Genomic DNA, 22,378 nt, shown 5'->3' with positions numbered 1-22,378 from the left:
ATATTCTCAAAACTTTCAGTGGACCATTTTATTTTTACTGTTACTACTTTTATAATTTTCTTATTTTTGTTACCAAGTTGATGGTTCCTAATGTTACTTGTTGCGAGGGGGCCGTTAATTAGTGTGACGCACCTCTTGTCCATGTGCGCAGCTGCGTTTCACTGCTACAGTTGAACAGTCTGTACTGGTGAGTTGGAGCTTTCCACGATTTCCCTGTGAGTCAAACTTGCAGTTATGAAATTAAATTTAGTTGATGCAGAAATATAAGATTAAGATTATAAGGTTTGATTTTGTTCTATCGTGTTTTAGTCTCGGTGTCTGTTTTCTTTTTTTCTCTGCTAGCTTGGGAAGATTTCTGCTTTGGGAGCTGTAACCGCCGTGTCCACTGATTTGTGCCTTTCCTTGCCGTTTTAAAGGTTTGTTTTAGGGCTGTTGTAAACAATTATTTTAGCAATCGAGTAATCTATAGATTTTTCTTACGATTAATCGAGTAATCGGATAAAAACAATTATGAAATAAAATATTGGTAAATCTTCCATAACACCAGTGTTACTATCGGATATCAACATCAGTCTATTTTTTCCACATTTTTTCTACCAGTTACTTTTTTGTAGACCGGGGGAGCAATACGGGATATTTACGGCTCCTCCGTTCAGAAACTCATCTACCAGCCATGTTTCGCCTCCCTTGTTCAGACCGGGATGATATAAGTTTATTGTGCAGTTCGTCCGTAAAGCTGCTCTTACCCTGTAAGCATCAACCCTCAGCCGCCCGCCGTGTTCAGTCTCTCCGCTCACCTGTATAAATCCTCCTCAGCTTCTTCCCGCCGTTCGACCAGCAGCTCCGGAGCAGAAAGGCTGCCGAACTCCCGGCATCGCGCCGGTCAYTTTAAGGATGTTTATTGGTCCCACAAAAACGATGAAAACCCGGAATTATCACCAATCAGTAAAATCCCAGCGGGCCGAACTTGAAGATTGGACGTTATGCGGCTAACACGTAGCTTCCGTCAACAACTCAGAGGCGGAAGCGCAAATAATGTTCCGGCTGAAAGACGGTGCGCTAAATGATTAAACATAAATTAACAAAGCTTCGAGGCAGGTCAATTTTCCTCGAGGAATTTTAATAATCGAGGTACTCGAATCACTCAAGGAATCGTTTCAGCCCTAGTTTGTTTATGTAATTCATGATAAAATAATGTCTGGTACTGCATTGATTTTTTATTTTGTCTTTTTTTTGGTGAAAATTGGTATTTTTAATTTGGATTTTTATGAGCCGTCTGCCATGTGGGAAGATTTCTGTGTTGGGAGCTGTAGCCGCTGTCCACTGATCTGTGCCTTTCGTTGCTGTTTTAAAGGTGCATTAAACGTGCGGTGACCAGACTTCTGCCTATTATCGTTTCTGTCTGCCATTATGGCGACCATTTGGAACCTGCTACACTAGTGTCCAGAGACTGGAGACGCGCTACCAGGAGACGTGGAGGAGGGCAGCAGCAGGACCGCATCTCCACCATTGTGCAAGGAGGCGCATGAGGAGCACTGCCAGGACCCTGCAAAATGACCTACAGCAGGCCACAAATGTACATATGTCTGCACAAACTGTTAGAAACCGACTCCATGAGGATGGTATGAGGGCCCAACGTCCACAGATGCAGGACGCTTGGCATTTGCTAGAGAACACCAGGATTGACAAATTCACCACTGGCGCCCTGTGCTCTTCACAGATGAAAACGGGTTCACACTTGGCACGTGATAGATGTGACAGTCTGGAGACACCATGGAGAGCTTTCGGCTGCCTGCAACATCCTTCAACATGACCGGTTTGGCAATGGGTCAGTGTTGCAACCCAGCTCGTTGAGCTAAAACAAACATTGAGACATGGACTTCAACAATAGTTAGGCTCCTTATTGAGCACCAAACATGAAATAAAACTAATGCTAATGGCATGCGGCCCCTGTGGCTGATGACGTTGCCAGAAGCAGGGGAGTCCTGCAAAAGAAAATCAAAGAAGGCAAAATCAGGGTGGGCATTATAAGTTGGGCAAGAGCCAGCCTGAAAAGCGGAGCTGGGTGGAGAAGTGAGCTCAGCCCCCTTTTCTCTTTCAATAGCCTGCTTTAATAGCCAGGAGACGCTGGGCCCTAGCAGATCCTGGATGCAGCTACTTCTGGGGTTCCTCAGGACAAAGAATAATAAAAAGATCCCTTCATGTAAAGTGGAGGGGGACGCACCATCTAGTGCAGGGGTGTCAAACTTTAAGGGCCACTGTTCTGCAGTTTTTAGATGTGCCACAGGTATGAAACGCTGGAATTAAATGGCTTTATTACCTCCTTCCATGCAAAGGTCTAAAATCCAACCACTGTCCTCTTCTGCAGGTTTGTCTAACACAGTGTTTCCTAACCCTGGTCCTCAAGGCACACTGTCCTGCATGTTTTAGGTATTTCCTTGCTTCAGTCCAGCTGATTTCAATCGATGACTAACAGGCGTTTGCTGAACTGCAATCAGTTGAATTAGGCACAGCAGGGATGCCTCTAAAACATGTAGGACAGTGTGCCTTGAGGACCAGGGTTGGGGAAACGCTGATCTAGAGAGACAGGAAATGCCTTCAGAAAGGTCTGTGTCCTCTTCAGATCTTCGCCTGCGCCTTTTGTGTCTCTGGGGGTTGTCCATGGAACCTGCCAGAATTTCCAGGTGGCAGCACACCTCTGCCACCTGCTACATACTTGGGTGGATCTCATCCTCCGTCCAAAGAGCCGTTTCCCGGCCCACTATCTTCAGCAGGTCTTGGTTGCTGACTGTTGGCTGATGGTAGTGCTTGTGCAGACTGCTTAGCTCCATGTGGGCGCTCTTGATGCGTGAGCCTGTGATAAAAAAAGAAGTGGTCTGGGACATTCCTGTCCTGCAGATAGCATGGCCTGACTTTAGTAAAGTAGAGCTGGAAGAGCGCGGCGTCGCCCAAAGGAGGCAGCTGGTTTTCCTGCTGCTTTTGCTCAGTGGACCACGATCACGTAGCGCAAACGGCTTCGTTCCACCCACTCTTTGGCCATCAGAGTGAGTGGCCAACGTTGGCCTCTGGCATAGCTTCATAAGCATTAGCTCGCAGTAATAACGAAATCTGGTTTTCTCCTCCTCAGTCACACGTGCAGGCCGTCCTCCAGGTTTTTGCCGATGTGCTTCACGTTGGGTTCTGCCCTGAACAGCACCCTCTGGCATAAATGCTTGTACTGGTCTCGATGACCAGCTTAGGGCTTTTGCTCCGTTTGTCTTTGCATTCTGAGGATGCGAATGGCGCAGATGAGCGCCTGTGTGAAGGCATCGCACGCTGCGGTCCGCTTGCTTCCCCACTGCCCTTTGGCGAACTTTACCCAACGACGGGCAGATGGTAGCTGCGTTAACTTTGGCAACCTTTAGCTTCTGCACATACTCGGCTACCTTAGTTTTTCCTAGTAAAGGTTGCTGTCACCTGAGCAGCATCTGGAACCAGGAAGTTAAGCCATCAGCATGTTTGCCATCTCTTGCTTGGTGTTTGTCATTTTTAATTTCCCTTTCAAGTGGACCTTGTAGCTCTGGAGAAGGGGGTCATCAGAGGTTGCCTTCTTGTACAAACCCGTCTCCTTTATGGACTTTCAGCCCCTTCTGACTCCTGGAGCTCCGTGTCCTTGTAGATCGCTCCTCCTCCTCCTCCTTGCTTCCTGACTGGGACGACCCCTCCTGCCCAGCAGTGGCCGCTGGCTCCTCTGTAGTGGAGGAGCAGGCAGCTTTGTCTGCAACTGCTGCTGCCCTCTTCAATCAACAGCTCATCCTTGTTCAGCGGGTTCAGAACAACTAACTCGTCCCACTGGACTCGTTTGAGAATCCAGTACCTGCCGGTAGGATCTGGGCACCACCTGCAGCGCTGACGGTAATCCCACCAACGGTCTTTCAGAGTTCACCTTTTCATTGAGTGCTTGCCTTCCACAAGCTTCTCCTTTATGGCTGCCTTGGGCTCACCTGCAATGCACTGCATGGCCAGTTGAGTGGAGATGGATTTTTGTGGCTTCTGGCAATACACCACACAGCGTTCGGCTCTTTTGTCTGGTCCAAACATGGTGTGTGGCTCTAATGTCTACCATGTGGAAGAGAAAAATCCTGCCAGGAACCAAAACAATGGGGCATTTACAATCCAACTCAAATGTTTTGGAGAACCAAGCTGATCAATATTTCAGGGCAAAGTCAATCTCTTGCTAGACAATCGATCACCTGGCTGTGAAGCGCCATCTTCAGAATGGGGTCTCGTCATTTGAACCAGTTTGGACTCAAATGGTTTGTTGTCTTTGGTTAAATTTCGTTTGAACTTTTCCCTTTATTTAAATGTTTGAGCTTGACCTGCCTGTGGGTGGAAAATCGCCCTCTGATCACGTCAGTTTTGACGTTTTTTGGTGCGTTTCTTTTGGTTTGAATACAGAAACGTACATGGTTTGGAGACACGGCTTGGGATTATTATTTTGTGGTTGTTGGGTTGTGTGATTGTCTTCTGTGGAGCGGCCTTTTGTCCCTCAACATAATCAAGGTGAGTGAAGTGTTGATCGTGTGCACCTGCTCGCAGATTTGGTCCCCGGTATCCATAGAGGTGTTGCTCCTTTGGGCTTCATCTTTTTGTAGTGTCGCTTGGAGGTGGTTGGTTTCAACTGTGCTTGCACAGTTATCTCGGGAGCACTTTAGTGGGACGGTCTGTATAGATTACCTTACTGTACAACAACCAAACCCAAGACGTGTGAAGACAAGTTTGGATAGGCAGGTCAGTTAGCTGGTACTTCTGTCTGCCTGTGCACACAGATCAAATCAGATCCTAGCTGATTATTGTTGTGGTGTTTGTCAGGAGCAGACATGACTTCTCTTTCTGAATTTTTTTTATTTTCCCTCAAAGGAGTTTTTGGATGATTGGAAGAAAGCACGTTTGTTTGAAATTGGTAAGCACTATGGTGTAGATGGCCGCTGTTCTACAGAGAGCATGAAGGCTATTTTTCAATTTAATTGAAAAAGATGATTTGCTGTGACCAGTTGGTGAACATAGTGCATCTAAACCCATAGTTTTAGCCCACCTGTTTCCCAGACCTGAATCAGATTGAGCACATCTGGGACATCACGTCTCGCTCCATCCACAAACGTCACGTTGCACCACAGACTGTCCAGGCCTGGGAGGAGATCCCTCAGGAGACCATCCACCACCTCATCAGGAGCATGCCCAGGCGTTGTAGGCAGGTCATGCAGGCACATGGAGGCCACACACAATACTGAGCCTCATTCTGACTTAAGGACATTACATTAAAGTTGGATCAGCCTGTAGTGTCTTTCCACTTTAATTTTGTGTGACACCAAATCCAGCTCTTCCTTTGGTTAATAAATTTGATTGCCGTTGATGATTTTTGTTGTTGGCACATTAAACTTTGTACATCAGAATAAAGTATTCGATGAGAATATTTCATTCAGATCTAGGATGTTTTTTGTTTATTTGCACATCCGTGAATTCCATCATAATGCCTCTACAATTCAGTTCAAATAAATATTGTTAGAACTTGTATTCACAATTTTCAGTGATTCTATAGTGATGGCTGTGGGTAGGAAAGGTCTCATGTAGCAGTCTGTACTACAGCAAATTTGAAGAAGCCTCTGACTAAAGACTTTTTTTAAATAAATAAAGGTAGTCTGTAAATAATGCAAAATCTTACCAAGTTTTTTTTTTTTTCTAGTTTCTAATGCAAACATATTGGTGCATCTGAAATAATATGAATAAAACTGCAATATATAGGAGCTTGGTTTTAATCAATAATTCCTTAATATTGATTAAAAAGTGCCAGTTCCACTGACGGATTATTTCAGTTACAACATGGGGAATAATCTACTAGTGGATCCAGTGCCATTTCATCAATATTAATTCAGGAATTATTGACTTAAGCTCCTATATATTGCAGAAAAGTTTCTTGTATGTTTTTGTCTTTTTTCAAGTGTACTAGCATGTTTGCATTAGAAACTAGACCAAATCTTTTGTTTTTGCATTTTAGGCACTTGCTTATGCTGCATTGCTCCTCAGAACTGCTTTAATTCTTGGTGGAATAGATTCAACAGGTGTTGAAAACATTCTTCAGATTTTGGTCCGTAACAGGAACATCACTACTTAATTTATATTTTAACCCTGAAAAGGATTTAGCTCTCTTCTTGTCATTCCCATGGTTTATTTCCTTTTAATTAATGTAACGCACTTTGAATGGCCTTGTTGCTGAAAATGTGCTATATAAATAAAATAAACTTGCCTTACTGACATGACAGTTGCTACAGGTTTTTCAATTACAGCTCCATGATATAAATCTGCTTTTCTACCACATCCTGAAGGTGATTTGCTGGTTTAAAAAAAACGGTTAATCACTTTTAACTCTGTTAAAAGGTGCATTAATCAGCTGCATCATAGTCTCACTATTGATAAAATTAACTAATGCCATGTATGCGTTTTGTGACTGGAAGCCTCATCCGATACTTGGGATCCGATTCAACTTCCCTCATTCTGAATCCATTGAACTGCTGCCACTTTATAGCTGAACTCAATGTTTTTGTTCATTTGCAGTTAAATGTGTATTTAGTAAAGTGGCCGATGAGTTTCAATTCCCTGTGGCAAATTGGGTTGCGTTGTCAAATGTTAATTATGAAAATAGTTATTTCTCTTCTCAGGTTGGCTCCAATTCCAAATTAGAAATGCCAAAAACAAGCCAATAATGTTCTTTTAAACACTTTATAGTTTCTAATTTTTGTGTTTAAATAAAAAACAAATCCATGCTTGACTTGCCTTTCTCAAGTCGAGCTTTGGAACTATTTGTCAAATGAATATATTGATAAATTTATATGACGGCACTACATTGAGTTTGTTTGCAACAGTTTGAATGTCTCAGTCTCATGTTTGAAGATGTGAAGGTTGGACCATGACGGCACAGAAGCTGAAACAAGTGATGGCAAAGATAAAAAGTCGTTAGAACCTGATGCACTCAGCCAGATTGGGTGGGTTTCTGCCCAATTGGGTTTCCTTTGAACACCTTTGGCAGAAAAAACCCACCTGGTTGTTAAAATTTGGGCTGCTTGTTTTTAAAAGTATTCACTGGAAAATGTGTCTGTGTGGCAGAAAAGAAAAAAACTTGTACATTTAAAAAAAATGTCATGTCCTTACGCTCATTCTTTTATTTTGAAATGTTTAGACATCAATGGTTGGGTAGTCATTGGTTAATGAAGTGTTACTATGTGGCGGTATTATAAAATAGAAAATCCTAGTGCAACTTTAAAAGGACATACTGACACAGAAAAACTCAAGTTTCTTTGTGTTCAAAGAGTCGGGTCCCAATGGGATAAGAAACGACCAAAAACACAGTGACTTGACTGTATCAATGTGTATCACTTATCACGTCTATAAATGCAGTCGATGACCTATAGGATAAATGACAGAAGCCCTAAAAATAAAACTGTTACTTCAACATCTTGCAATCAGAAGTTTGTAGACTCTGTTAACATTGTTGGGTTAGATCAGGGTTTCTCAAAGTCGGTCCTCGAGGGCCGACATGTTTTAGTTCTCTCCCTGGTGGTAGTAACAACTTTCTCAGCAAGTCGATGTTCTTCTCCGGCTTCCAACGAGCCATCATTTGATCCAGGTGCGTTAAACCAGGGAGAGAACTAAAACACGCAGGATGCCGGCCCTCCAGGTCCGACTTTGATCACCCCTGGGTTAGATGGACAGACTGTTGGTAGCACTGTTGCCTAGCAACTAGAAGTTCTTGGCACTGTTGCCTAGCAACAAGAAGTTCTTGGGTTCCCAAAGTCCAAAAACTATTAGTGACTATTAGTTAAACCAGTCTCTCTAAATTACCTTTAGGTGTGTGTGACTGGTTGCTTGTCCTGTGTGTCTGTGTTGTCCTGGCGACCAGCCCAGGTTCGACCTGACCTTTCACCCAGTGACCGCTGGAGATGGGTGCAAGCACCTGGCAACCCGATATAGACATTTGAATTTAAGAGTAATTTTTGTTTATGAAGCACCGACGGTATGGAAAGGATTCACTTTTATTCCAATACTGTTGGTGTTTCAAAAGTATTTGTTTTTGTAAAATCTTGTTTTCTTCCTCCAAAGAATGCTTTTTTGAAATATCCTCCAGGATTACGACTAGATTTGCTTTTATATTTTTCATAAAACACAATACTTTAATAATCAAAAGGATAGTTGTGTTCGAGAGTCAATAAAAATAGCAGATGCCTGGGAGTACATGGGTTATTTTGTTGAATGCTGTATTCAGTACAAACTATGTTGGGGTGTTTTTAGCCCACCTTAACTTTAAAGGTGACCCATTATGCCTCCTTAATCAGGATATGCCTATGGTCTATACCAGGGGTGGGCAACTCCAGGCCTCCAGGCCCGGTCTCCTGCAACTTCTAGATGCGTCTCAACTTCAATACACCTGAGTCAAATAATGAGGTCGTTAGCAGGACTCTGGAGAACCTGACTGCACTGAGGAGGTGATTCAGCTGTTGGTTTCAAGTGTGTTGGACCAGGGAGACATCTAAGAGTTGCAGGACGCCGGCCCTCCAGGACCAGGATTGTCCACCCCTGGTCTATGCAAAACATATTCATTATAATTTTTGCTGAAAGTTATTCTTAGATAATGATATTTTTTGCTAGGTAACGGGGCAGTGCCTGCTGATTTGTGATGTTACATTCAGGAGGGTTTTTTTTAATGCTGCCTGCTGAATGTGATTTAATTGGGAAGTTTTTGAAACGGCTCCAAAGACTTAAAAAAATTAAATCTAATGCCAAAAATGTCTGAGTGTTTTTTTTAAGCACTTGGGCTGTTTTTAGTAACAGTAGTAAACAAATGGAAGTACAAAAAGTGAATTTTGTACAATGCGTCTTCTTTAAAAGAATACTAACATGATTAATAACTCGGAAGTGTGACTAAAACATTTTTTATTGTGAAAATGTATGTGTGCATTTCTTCTACAGTAGTTGTTTCTCTATATTAATGTTGCTTTGACTGGGACACAACGTTGGCGCGCGTGGCCTTGGTCATCGAGGAACTGGACCGCCATCTTGTCCGAATGTGACCGAGCGCCGAGGGCAGAACGTGTCACCCAGCCGGCGTCAGCTGGGCTCGTTCAAGGTTACTCTTTGATTTAATGGTGATGCATTTTTTAAAACCACATCATTCCTCCCTCTTGCCACTGCGCCTAGTCAATCTCTGTCAGCAACACTGGCTGTGCATCTCACCTTTAGCAGTGGAAGCACCAGCAGAGGTTGTTTAAGATATAAATCAACGGCAAACGAAGCGTCAGTGCCGACACCAGCCGGCCCTGATTGTTTTACCTGGCGACCTGTTTGAAAGGCAGGACGGCGAAGGAAAACTGTTCTATATATTTAGGCTATGACAAGGAAAGGTGCCCTACTCATCATGTGGACAGCTCCTTGGATGGGCTCTTAAAACGAATGCAGGCTGCAAAGCCTTGAAGTTTTGATGCACAACCAGATGCTGTGGCGATTAAGCGTCATACCTTGGAGATTTTTACTTTTTGTGATTTGTCTTTTTTTTCTTTTCCCACTTCCATTCGGGATATGTAAATGATGGAGAAAATTATCTGTTTGTTCTTTTATCACTTCTTCGGTTAGTATAAATAGCATCACCTAGCTCTGTACTTCAGTGTTTTTCCTGACAAGATGATAATCAGCAATCATCATCCTGTCCTGCTTTTGTTTCAGCAAACCTGCCCTGACGGCGCGCAGAGTCGTAAAAATAGATTTTCAACCAGTTGCACTTTTCATCAAAGGTGTAGCTGCTTGTGAAGCGGCCTAATTGTTGGGGCTTATCGCCCGCCACACGTATACGTTCAGGTGATCAGAGGCGCGTTTAAGGCTTTTTCTTCTCGTATCTGAACTTTGATCCGAGTTATTCAGGCGGGAGAACATCAGCCTTTTGTGTGGCGTGGCAGCCTGTTGTGGATGAAGTGATAAATAAGAGGATAGAAACGGCCCACATTCATGAGCCGCGTAATCCTCTTACATGTTGTGTCATTTTGAAAAGCAAACACATCTTTGCCATCAATACCCTGGTGTCTGGTCTCATAGCCCCCATCCCACCAAAAATACGACAAAAAACTTTTTTCTATCTGTACGTGGGACAATATATGAATCTCTGAATAATTGTGACCAGCTGATGAAGCAATAATCTTTTTATGGTAGTTTTTGTCTTTTTATGTAATATTTCTGTGCGCTAATTTAATAAAAATCAGCCTCTGGATTTATTTCTTTTAAGATTTTTAAATATGTTCTCTGACTGAGAGCAACATCAATAAGTAAAACGATGTTCTTACATTCCTCTTTTGTTCTAAGAATCTAATTATGATTTGAATCAAAGTTTAATCCAAGTTTTCTTATTTGAAGTAAGCAAAGAAACTCACTAGATTTAGAGTTATTCTTATTTCTTTTATAGAATTTTAATAAGCTACTTGACTTGGGTGAAGACAGTCAATAAGAAGTTGAGAGAAATCTGATCATTTTTAACTTGAGGTAATTTCTCCAAGTTAGAATTTCTGCTGCTTATTAATATCTTCTATGTTTATCCATAATCCAAACTATTAAGACAACGAATCAAGTGCATATAGCAGGGGTGGGCAACTCCAGGCCTGGAGGGCCGGTCTCCTGCAACTGTCTCAACTTCAACACTCCTGAGTCAAATAATGAGGTCACTAGCAGGACTCTGGAGAACCTGACTGCACTGAGGAGGTGATTCAGCTGTTTGTTTCAAGTGTGTTGGACCAGGGAGACATCCAAGAGTTGCAGGACATCGGCCCTCCAGGACCAGACTGCTCACCCCTGGCATATAGCCTTGTCTCAGATTTGTTAAAACTAAACTAAACAAAAAAACAAACAAAAGAAAAACATGTTACTGGTCCCCAAAACTTAAACTCAAAACATTCTGGGGCTTAATGGGATGAAAGTAAAACTTTTGGACGGTGTAATACCTGTTTACATTGTGCAAAGTGACACTTTCAGGTTGTAAGTGACGTCAAGCTACCCGGAGCTCCGCCCACTCCGTCATGAATGACGTCAAAACAACTAATGCTCTCCTTTAAAGCTAGTCTAAAAAAGATATCTGTAATCTAGATTTCACTTTAAAAATGGTCATAGGGTGCTGCGCGGTCGGCTGCACTAACAATGATAGAAACCATTATTACATAACTTTTAATGAGGAAAGATGGCGGCGATGGATGGATAGTAGTTGTAATCATAAAGATCAATGGTAATGAATCGCAAGTCCGCGGATTTGCAGTGAACAGTTTTTACAAGGCAAGACTAACGTTCAAAAACTTTATAAATATGATTAGAAACATCAAATGTCGCATTATGGAGAAGGTAGGCGTCTAACCGTTAGTAACCATGTTGGCAACGTCATGTAGCCTAGCATGTATGGAAAGAACTGGTTAGCATCTCGTCTTTTGTACGTTTTTAATGTTGCTCCGATGTAAGAATCACCTGCTGTTTATCACACCTGTGGTGTGGATTCAGGTAAAGTCGGTAATTGAATCAACACGTCAGGAGGGAGGAGGTACGGGTCGGTTTCTAAGCTAGCTGTTTCCAACTGTTGTAAATACGGCCGTTTATGAGCCCAGCCAGCTGTGTTGCATTCACAGACAAATTAGCTCGACTCCAACAGCAGAGGTAACTGGCAAAAGCAACTTGGAAAAACTATTTCAGTCGCTCTGTTCAATACTCCCGTCCCTCACTTCCGATGTCCGTCATGGCGCCCGGAATGATTAAGTGACGCAACTGCAAAGGGTCAGTAATTAAGTCACGTTGAAGGATTTATTGTAGAGTAGTAAAGAGCACAGCTGATGTCTATCAGCTGATATATTCCATCTCACCTCAAGAAACAGAGAAAAGTTCCTCTTCATTTGCATTCAGAGACATGAAACAACACTTCACAGCTGTAGTTAATGACGGCACCAATTTAATCTGACTTTGCAGATAGACTAAGTCGTTCATCAGACCTCCTTAGCAGCATTGTAATGACTTTTTAAAATGTTTTTGTTTAACTTGGTGAGGAGAAGGCAATGTTGGGAGAAAAGAGGACATAATTTTCTTCTTGATGTTCAATTTATGCTCTCATGTTTGTTTCACGAGAGCATAAAAGAATATCAATAATTTTGAAAATATGATTAAATGCAGTTACTGTGTGCAGTTTAAATCACACTTAAAATGTTAATGGTGTCGTTTCAAAAGTAGATTTTTAAGAGTAGTACTGGTGTTTTTAACCATACAGTTACCTAAGAAAGAAGTAATAGAATTTGATTGTAATATTTTGTTACTATTGTGATAATGATAAAAATGATTTTAAACTCCACTCCTTTTCTATACTTGTTTTTAGGAATAATTTCCAGAGGCTTAAAGATGCTGCCTGAGTTGTGCAGTTCCACAGTAAGTAAATAATTCCTTAACAGTGATTAAAATATACACATTATTTCACATGTAACATGGAAAAAATAACTTGTAAGTAAAATAAACTGCTAGTAGAACTAATACTTTTTCATCAATATTAAGGAAATTGACTCAAAACAAGCTCCTATATCTTGCTGAAAATTTACTTGCAAGTTAGTTTTAACATGCAGTAGAAACTAGATCACAAATACTTAGTAAGATTTTGTGCTTTTGCAGTGCATGCAACATTTCTGATAGATTCTTTCTTGCATTATGGTGGCATTTTGCAAAAATAATTTTGGTGGTAAATGTAACTGACCTAAAACAAAAGTCTGGTGTGATTTAGACATTTAGGGAAAAAAGATTTGCCTTTTTATTTGTGGTATGTAATAAACTATGTAATGTGATCCCTGCCACAATCTCATCCCAGTAAACTCGCATCCCTCTACAGTTTTGAAAAGATGCTACACCACTGAAAGTTTTATTTTGGGGCAAAAGTGGCTCTATAATCTGTAAAGGTCGCTGACCCCTGATCTGAAAACTGTGCTAATCTAAAATATTACCACAAAATAACAACTATCAGGATTTACTCTAGAATTTTCTATATTCTGCTTTTTAAAGTCACTCTACAGGTTCTGGATGAAGTAAGTTTTGATTTGATTTTCCGAGGCTTTGACCGCATGTGACAGGCTTAACAGGATGTTGCATTTCAAACTGTTGCATTTGTCGCATTTTGTTGCATTGTTGCGATTCTGTAACATCAGCAAACAGAGAATTTAAGCCTCTTTGGCATTCACCTTCATTTCCAGAGAGTCGAGAGCTTTCCTGACTTCCCTCGTGCTCGAGTGTGAAAATCCTCACAGAACGTGAAGAAAGGGCTTCAGCAGCTTGGTAAAAATGTGAAAATTACTTCACATATCGTGGTGAAAGGAAGAGGCTTGGAGACATTTGGTGTTGGAAGCAGAGAACTGTCTGAAAGACGCTTGAAAGCAGCGTAATTTCTGTCTGATTCATGATGGGTTGAGTGGCATTAAATCATAGATGTGCTAACAGCAAAATGGGAGAATTAGATGGAGGCTGCTGTCTGCTATTATCCTGCGCTGTAAAAATTGACAGCGCTAACATCCGCAAGAGAAATTAGCTCTGGAAACACAGGTGCCCTACATTTCAGACTGCAGGTTCTGCTGTCCAAAATATTTTGACTTTCTGCACCTTACCTAAGAAAACCCGGCACAACAAATGGAAAATAAGCGGCGGGGAAGAACTAAATAGAGCGTGAACTTAATTTCATGTTGCCACAATTCATTCGATTCATATGGGCTTAATAGTATTGTTCATTTTCCTGCATATTTAGGGTGAAGTGTTTGCACCTGGTTATGTCTGGGGGGCATTAAGTCTGACTAATGAAATGACTATCCTCTGAGGCGTTTTAATCTATTCACTGGGAAAGTAATTGACAAGCTCGCAGTGTGTGCATTAGGATAGCTCCAGCTCCAAAGGACAGCTGTCACTAAAGCAATTAAAATGACAAAGGTTAATTAATTCTCTCCAGTTTTTTACCTGATATGAGACAGTCACAATGAGTGAGTTTTCATTTTCAGACGAGTAATAGTGTTTTGAGGAGAGTAATTTATTTGCGATTTAAAAGCAGCAGCAGCCGTTGTCTGATGGAGCCCTTAATATGTCAATACCTCACGCAAAACTGAGCCCCCAGGACAGCTTTCAGCACCAGATTTGAAATGAAGTCTGCGGCAGGACATGATCTGAAATGACAATTTGTTGTTTTTCTTTTCCAAAAGCAAGTTACTTTTTTTTTTTTCTTTCTTTCTGTGGCAGCAAGCAAGACGTAAAATGTGATTTGTTTATAAATGAGGCGTGGATTTTCACACTTGAACATTTCATCTGAACAAACATCCGTAAGTGGAAAAATTAAGCCCCTTTTTTAGCGTTGGAGTTTGGAGGTCGCGTGGAAGCGCAAAGCAAGACGCAAATAATTACCGCACCAAGCACCTCTGACACCGCGAGAGCAGAACCCAAGAACTTTCTAATCCACCTAAATGTCAAAGCAATGTTCGCAGCCCTCCCTCCATGTGAATCTCCGAAGGCTGCCAAAAGGCCAGTGGTTAGTCATCTGTTTACTCCTGCAGCTGCTGGGTGTCATTGGGACTCTGAAGGAGAAATCCCATGATTCTCTCTGCCATTTCTGACAGCTCCCACCCAGACCACATTAATCAGGGATTGTGGGCAAGCTAGGGGTTAGACGGCAGGCATGGATGGCTCCGGCCCAGGACAACTGAACCGAGGGATCTGGGCCCAAAGATAACCGAGACGTCCAAACAGTGCCGTGATTAATTTATACTGAAAATAAACTGCTTTGTTTCCCCGGACAACGGCTGAAATCAAGCTCTGAAATTAAACTCAATTTCTACAAAATTACACTGCAAAATCTTACAAAGTATTTCTAGTGAAAATATCTTGGCACACTTAGTAAAACAAAACTAGCTCACAAGTAACTTTTCAACAAGATGTAGGAACTTGTTTAAGTACATAATTCCTTAATATAGATGGAAATGTACTAGTTGAAGTGGTGCAAAGCTTGAGTATAATTGTTGGTTCTAACAATAATTAGTACCCAACTAGCGTTATTGGTTACTATAGCTACTAGCGTTATAGTCCACTTCCTGCTTTTTGAGTGGTCTCCAGACCGCTTTGCATCAATATGTGTGTATATATAGATATATACTCTGCCAAACAAACTAGAGTTTGATTAAAGTGGACCAAACGGAGCTGGTGTGAATGCGCCATAAGAATCATTATACTATTATACAGCATTACAGGGTTTTAGGTCTCCATGAGGCTTTTACCGATGAGACATTTCACACTTTGGAACAAAATACTTATCTGGTTTGTAATTGGAATAAATTAGCAGTAAAAAAAAAAGGCTACAAAGCATCACATATTTGATCCATTGTTTAGTTTAAATCACTGATCAGAGCCTCCTTTAGTTCCATGATCTTTAATTTGTCACTAATATGGTTATTTTTGTCAGGGTCTTAAAGGGTACACAGAAAAATATGCAATTACAGATGTCTTTCAGCAGCTCTCACACCCAACACTTTCCTGCCAGACTGTTTACACTTGCAAGATTATGTGCATAATGAGGCTGCATTGTCTCTGCAAAGTGCCGCTTTAATTCTTTGAAGCTTAACAAACTGTCCCTGGCACATTTTCTATGGGCGGCAAACTATCAAAGTCACTTTATTGAGATGAAAGAACTGGCCCAAACAGCAATCTGAAACATTAGTCATTCCTTCTTGTCGCTGACAGAAACACGCTCTCAATTTACGAGTCAGGTGTTTCCAGTGATTTCTGCCAGCCTCGTTCCTCCACATCATAAATTCCTCTTTGCGCTCTCTCATCCCACAGGCAGACGAGTTCTTTAGGCCGCCTTGTCAGAAAATTCAGCCCTCCTTCGCATATTGGAAGCAGTCCAGGCTGCTATTAACAGAGCTGTGCATAGGACTGCATACACAGTGAAAGAGCTCTGAATTTAAATAGACAGCAGTGATTGTGCCCCTAGGTGCACATTTGTACTTTTTTCCCCCTTTTTTTCATACAGGTTTCCTATTGGCATTTTAATTCATTCTCTGCTCTGTGCTGTTGACTCTGCAGAGCTTCCCTCTTTTACTGTGTTCATTTTCTCCAAATGCCTTGCATGGAGCCACTGGCTCCCAATTCATGTAATGAAGCTTTAATGGCTGATCGCAACATCCAGCGTCATTAGCAGAAGTGTTAGTCTGATGCATAATCTGCCTTTTCTGATAACCAGAGGTGCAAACATTTGATATGTGATTAGCGCCTGCTGATTTAATTCACGTTCTCTCCTCTGGAGATTTTATGGCTTTTACCAAATGAACCTACAGATTTCATGTTTTGTTCTATATTTTTAAACAAAGTATTCGTTTTGGCTGTCTGGAGCAGATGGCTACACTGCAAAAACACAAAATCTTAAACCAAGTAATTTTGGTTTAATTTTCTAGTGCAGATATCTTTGTACATTTGAAAAAAGAAAATTAAATTAACTTACAGGTAACTTTTCAGCAAGATATAGGAGCTTGTTTTAAGCAAATTATTCCTTAATATTGATGAACGTACCATTTCTACTGGCAGATTATTTAATTTACAATAAGATATTTTCCCCCATGTTTAAGTGAAATAAACTGGTATTTTTTCATCAATATTAAGGAGTCAAAAAGCTCCTATTTCTTGACGAAAAGTTACCTATAAGCTAGTTTTGTCTTATTTCTAAGATATTTGCACTTTCTGTTTTTGCAGTGTATCAAATGAATGCTTGATCACATATTTCTCTTCCGGCTCCTTGTTGTGTAGCAGCAGCTGGATTTTATTATACCATTTTTGTTTTATGCAACATTTAAAAGGAAAAAAAAACATTTAAAGAGAAACTGATTTAGAGCACAGTTATTTTTTGCACAGAAAATAACCTTCTGCATCTCTGTCATCTTTCATGTCTTCTGCAACTTTTATTTATTTATTGCAACATTTTTGATCTGTTTGGCGCTCCCAGATGGTGTCATTCAGTGTCACCTCAAACACACAACACAGAATTAAAGCAGAAGAACTGTTTTCTGCCTTGTTTCCTGTCGCAGCTGAGACTTGACGAAGATTTCTTCTGACAGGTGCAATAAAATGACAATATAAACGGGCCTTATTTAGCCGTTCACCACATTCGGTTCATGCATGAACATGGATGAGAGTCCGACGACGACGACATCAGAGAGGTACACTCACTCTTAACGAACCACACTGCGGAAAACAACACCACTCCAAATAATGTTTGCCTTTTCCATTACGCCCTCCTAACGCGTGCTGACAGATTCTTCTTATTTGCATTGACATTTATGCATTTGCAAAGATTACCAGAGACTGATTGAAGAAGACACGAAGCATGATTGAGACGGAAATACACCATCAACATAAACAAGTAAATTAGCTGGAGAGGAAAAACATGTTAATAAAACCATTTTTTTGTGTGTGCTGCAGTCCAGAATATTTACATAAATACAATCGGTGTATGTTCACAGTTTGCTTGAGTTTCCTTTCCATAAGCAGCTATGCATTTATTAACGGCATTGCAATCCTAGAAGTGCTTCCCTAACGAACTCCTCCTCCTCTCACAAGGATACGTCTGTTGTAATTAAAGAAAAAACAAAACAAAAGTCTGTCAACATCTGAAGTTGGACTCCTGGCCCGGCAGACGGTGTGTCTTTCTCCCTTCGTGTTCGGTCATGTGATCACCCGGTGGGGAGGTAGGGGGTGTCGCTGTGGTAGTTGTAGTCCGGGCAGACCTTCTGCACCAGCTTGTAGTCGGTGCTGTAGAAGGTGATGAAGATGCAGATGACCTTGAAGGGTTTGGAGCACAGCCAGGACACGTGGCTCTGCGTCTGCTCCTGCGGGCAGCTCTGCGACGGGTCGTGGGCGCACAGCGAGTTCCTGGTGCCCTTCTCCACCTTCTCGTACTCCACCCTGCAGTTGAACAGCTTGGTGTCTTTGGTCTCCAGAGCCGTCTGCTGCTGCTGCTGCTGGTTGTGGTTATGTTGGTGGAAGTGCTGCTGCTGCGGATGGACCTGGAACTCCACCGCCTTCGTCGGGGGAACGAGCCCGACGGAAACGTTGCCCTGGCCGGTGGAGTTGTGCCGGAAGTAGACGCTGAAGGTGCCGTTGCCGTGATCCACTATTTTCCCGGTGATGAGGAGGTTTAGCTTCACGGTTTTGATGTTTGAATGGAAGTCGCCCCAGCCGAACATCTTCTTGAACTTCCCGGTCTTGACGATGGGCCGTCTTTTCGTGCGAGGCCGCGGATCGCGCGGAGTTGAAGCGTTGTAAAGCCAGTTCCACTGCTCCGGTTTGGAGTAGGCGTCCGCGTCGTCGTAATTCAGGTCCACCGAGGTGAAGTTCTCCTTCCCGTAGATGGTTTGAGACAGCAGGCGACTGATGGAGACAGCTTTGTTGCTTTCAGTCCAGTACGTCTTCACTTTGGATTTGGAGCTCTGTCTCAAGTCCGAACTTCCTGAGTGAGGTGAATCAGCACTGGTCACCTGGAAAAACAAACATGAAAAGTTAAATACAGCATTCAGCTGGAGAGCACCATGGGAATCTGTCCAATAGGAGATCAAAAGACGGATTATTGTTAAATACTTCACACAATTTTAAATTACCCAAGCCTGGTAATCGTCAGCATCTTTTTCATTGCCATTTTTAATTATAACTCTAATTAATGAATGTTGGAAGCAGAGAAGCACCAATTAGACTTTCACTGACTGAATACTGAATACAAGTTTCCTATAATATCTGAACTAAAACTTTAGGTTACACATGCAAATCAAGTTGTATTTATCAAACTCCATAAACCCTTTAATTGGTAGTTAACTGAGGTAGTAATTTGCTAATCAAAAAGAAAACAATAATTTTGCATATCAAAGTGCATCATGTTTTGCATTTAAAAACCAAAAAAATTGTTCCACAACGAAAAGAAAATACAATTAGTCTTTAACCCATCAGAGCAGATCAAGGACAAAATGTTTCACTTGATAGACCAATTGGAGCATCACCAGTTCAAAGTGCATTTGTTAAATATTTCAATATCTAGAATGTTTGGTTTTATACCAATGGCCTCAAAATCCTTGAACTTCTTTTGTCTTGAAACTAATTTGTAGTTCCAGCTACAAAATACTCAAATGTTTGGCACAATGGTCAGCTCTGTGTCGGTATTCTTTCCACTCAAAGTCTAAAAGACACTTAATAGGTCAAATAGAAACTCTAAACTTACTTTTCTCGTCCAGTCAGGACAGTTACTGCAGAGCAGTTGGTGGTTTGTGTTATTGCCAAAGTCTCCAATAATAAGTTTTTAGTTACTTTTTAAAGTTGCTAAGTTGGCAACAGTGCTTTCCCTCGTCTTGACCAAACAACTCTCAGGTCCCACACGCGGTTATGCTTTAATAAGGAGTTCGTTACATTTTAAAGGTGACCTTTAAATGCTTCCTTGAACAGGTTAGGATAGGTCGAATGTTTTTGCACAAAATCATTCTTGAGATGAGATTTTAGTTTGGTTCTACTTATTTTGAGCTCTTTCCAGAATGATCTGTTTTAGGGCCTCTTGTCACTTTAAATCCAAATAAACTTCTGCTGGCCACGCCCCACAACTCAACATTTACACCAGCGTATGAAAATGGCTGCAAACGATGCGCGTTTACAAAGTAATTTTATTTATGTAGCACATTTTCAGCAACATGGCAGTTCAAAGTGCTTTACATGAACTAGAAGGAAATACAAACAAAACCAAAGGAAAGAACTAAAGGAAGATGGACGGTTTTATACACTCATTCATCTCTGAAAAACAGAAGTGCAGCCTCCTGCACAGCCAACAAGAATGTAGCAAATGGATTCTGGATGGCAAGTCAACAACAAAACGCTTGTCTTTTCCAGCAGCCATTGTACAGCGCATACAACAGTAAAACCAGCTGAACAAATGTGTTGGAGTGAAGCTTGGGTTGCTAGGTGACAAGAGGAGCTCCATTGGGGTTGCTAGGTAACGGCACTGTGCCCATTGAATGCGACTTAGGAGGTTTTTGAAACTCATGTTCCAGACACAAAAACACATCAACTTATGTCCAAAAAACATCTGGGTTGTTTTTAGATGCAGCTGAGGACCAAAGGAAAGTATAAAAAGACGCAAAAACGTGAATTTTGCATAATATGTCCCCCGCTAAGTGTGAATATGAGGTGGTTTGGGCTTGTGGGGTAAACCCTCTCATTTGTTAATCTGAATTACTCTAATCCTGGCCAGAAATAAGACGTCACAGAAAGCGAATAGAACGTGTCCTTCATTTATTCAAGGCTAATTTTATGGTAAATATAAACGTTTTTAACAATAAATGAGAAAATGATTAAAACTTCTTTTGAGGAGCTCACTAGCTGAAATCTGTTTTGTTGGTGGTGATAAAATTTTAATACATGCAAATCAAGTGTGTGTGTGTGTGTGTGTGTGTGTGCACCTAATGTTACACAAGAACTAACAGATTTTCCATTGTTTCAGTTTGTTTTATGCTTCTTATTTGATGAAAAACAGAAGAGCTATGATAAGCTGTGGTTTTTCATTAACAGAGCTGCAGATAAAATATCTCAGAATGAAAATATTCTACAGCCAGGCTTGAAGTTCACTGTTTAATAAACTCAAAGCAAAATGAAAATAGTTCATATTGTTAAAACAGTGACTGACGCAAAAGTCCTTTTTCAGTTTTGTTGCCATCATGGAATGATTCATAGATACATGCAGCCCAGTTTTTCATTACAGAAACGACTAATTTAAAGCACCATACTTTAGGTTTGATTAAATACATTTTATTCTAAACAAAAAAGCTCTGAAACTAAATGTTTTCTTTCTCGTTACAGTAGAGTTCCTAATGTGTAGAATTATGTTCTGAAAAATATATATTTGTGTTTTAATATGGGAGGAATTAAAAAAGGGACACAGAATATGAGAGCATTTAATAATAATATGTTTATTTTTGTAAATAAAACCAAAGCTAAGTATCACTCCTTGTTTAGCCTAAAACAAAGAAATGTTTGTTGCTCCGGACATGCGTTTATTGTTCTACTGCGGTCAACAATAAGTCCAGAACATTAAGTTAAAGGTTGTAAAAGTTTTTTTGTAGATTTATAAAGTTTGAGTTTTGGAAAAACTTAAAGCAGCAGGATTATAAATAATTAAAACAACCATGTATAGGTTTGACCAAAAAATAATTAAAGGTATTTCAATTGGTTATAGTAGACGTTCACATGTTAGTGTAATAGTGTTAGTGTTAGTGTAAATAGTGTAATTTTATTTATTATAATAATTTTCTAAAAACAAAACCAAGAAAACACCAACAGTTGTGCCTCATCCCACCTGTCAGCACCTGTAACATATCAGTTAAAGCTGTAACTACATCTCACAGTGTGTGAAAACGTCCTAATCAAGATTAAAGGGGTATTTCTGCCGTATGCTGAGATGAATGACGCGCGTCTCTGCTGCAGACGTGATCCAACAGCGGACTATTACCTGCCGAATGTGCCCTGAATGGATGATTGATGGCTCATTCTGCCTCTCGTCTAACAATCGCACAGATGAGAGCGCGAAGATTTCCCTCGCACCCCACAGAGACGCGTGACAGTGATGTCCGCGCGGCAGCCGCACGGCGTGACAGTAGATCCATCTGGTCGAAGCGTTTACATTTTGTACTTTTCACGCAGCGATCGATGCGCCAGAATAAGGTCTTCTCTCTTTCCGAAAGTTCACTGAATGACATTGTAGCAGTGTAGGTCAGACTGCGTGCAGTAAACTGTTTGCAGGAGCTGCGTTCATTTCATGCACTTGGCTTCGGAGTGCAGCGGTTTGAAAAGATGGCCTCCAGTTGTTTTGAAGAGGAGACCTCGATGACGAATGTCCCGATGGGAGCAAACCGTGATCTCTGCCACGGCGATCTTTCAACCTGAACGTTTCTTTTAGTGCAGCCTCACAAGTGGAGTTAAATCTAAACGTTTTCGCCTCTAGAAGCACAAAACATCTACAGCTGGATTTTTTTATCAAATGAGATCTGTTGTGCAAAGCTCACATTTTGGACGTTTTTCTGTTTCCATTTGGGTCGTTGAGTCACAACATGTTTTCATACTTCCCTTTAAGTTTTTACTGTTTCTTAAATCAGCCCAAGCACTTAAAAAAACACCAAATATTTTTTGGCATTAAGTTTATGTTTTCTGGTGTCTGGAAAGAGTGCCATTTCAAAAATCTTCCAAATGTTGAGTCACAAATCAACGCTGCCTATTCACCTAGTTACCCCAGCAAAGCCCAGCCAGT

At 41.1% G+C, this 22,378-nt stretch overlaps 1 protein-coding gene and 1 long non-coding RNA gene across 5 annotated transcripts in view; one reads left to right on the top strand and one right to left on the bottom strand.

Moving 5' to 3' along the window:
• LOC103477693 (uncharacterized) overlaps nucleotides 1–22,378 on the top strand; it is a 59,652-nt gene that overhangs the window by 8,763 nt on the left and 28,511 nt on the right. Inside the window, exons 1-2 of one of the 3 annotated variants that reach the window (XR_535683.2) lie at nucleotides 11,301–11,826; nucleotides 12,416–12,465. This is a non-coding gene — a long non-coding RNA (uncharacterized LOC103477693). Of the gene's footprint in view, nucleotides 1–11,300; nucleotides 11,827–11,925; nucleotides 12,054–12,415; nucleotides 12,466–22,378 lie in introns of those variants that run through there. The other 2 variants (XR_001777417.1, XR_001777416.1) reach the window with 2 other exon arrangements.
• The window catches only part of LOC103477694 (neurexophilin-1), a 16,468-nt gene continuing 11,580 nt past the window's right edge, over nucleotides 17,491–22,378 (bottom strand). Inside the window, exons 2-3 of one of the 2 annotated variants that reach the window (XM_017309419.1) lie at nucleotides 17,729–18,581; nucleotides 17,491–17,648 (exon numbers count right to left, since the gene is read on the bottom strand). In XM_017309419.1, the coding sequence (XP_017164908.1) occupies nucleotides 17,778–18,581 (804 nt within the window). In that variant the 3' untranslated portion in view covers nucleotides 17,491–17,648; nucleotides 17,729–17,777. Of the gene's footprint in view, nucleotides 18,582–22,378 lie in introns of both variants that reach the window. The other variant, XM_008430963.2, reaches the window with a different exon arrangement.

Source organism: Poecilia reticulata, linkage group LG16 (assembly GCF_000633615.1).
Source record: "Poecilia reticulata strain Guanapo linkage group LG16, Guppy_female_1.0+MT, whole genome shotgun sequence".
Classification (NCBI taxonomy): Eukaryota; Metazoa; Chordata; class Actinopteri; order Cyprinodontiformes; family Poeciliidae; genus Poecilia; species Poecilia reticulata.
Note: the sequence above shows the minus strand (reverse complement) of the source record. Positions and strands in the feature narration are given on the sequence as shown.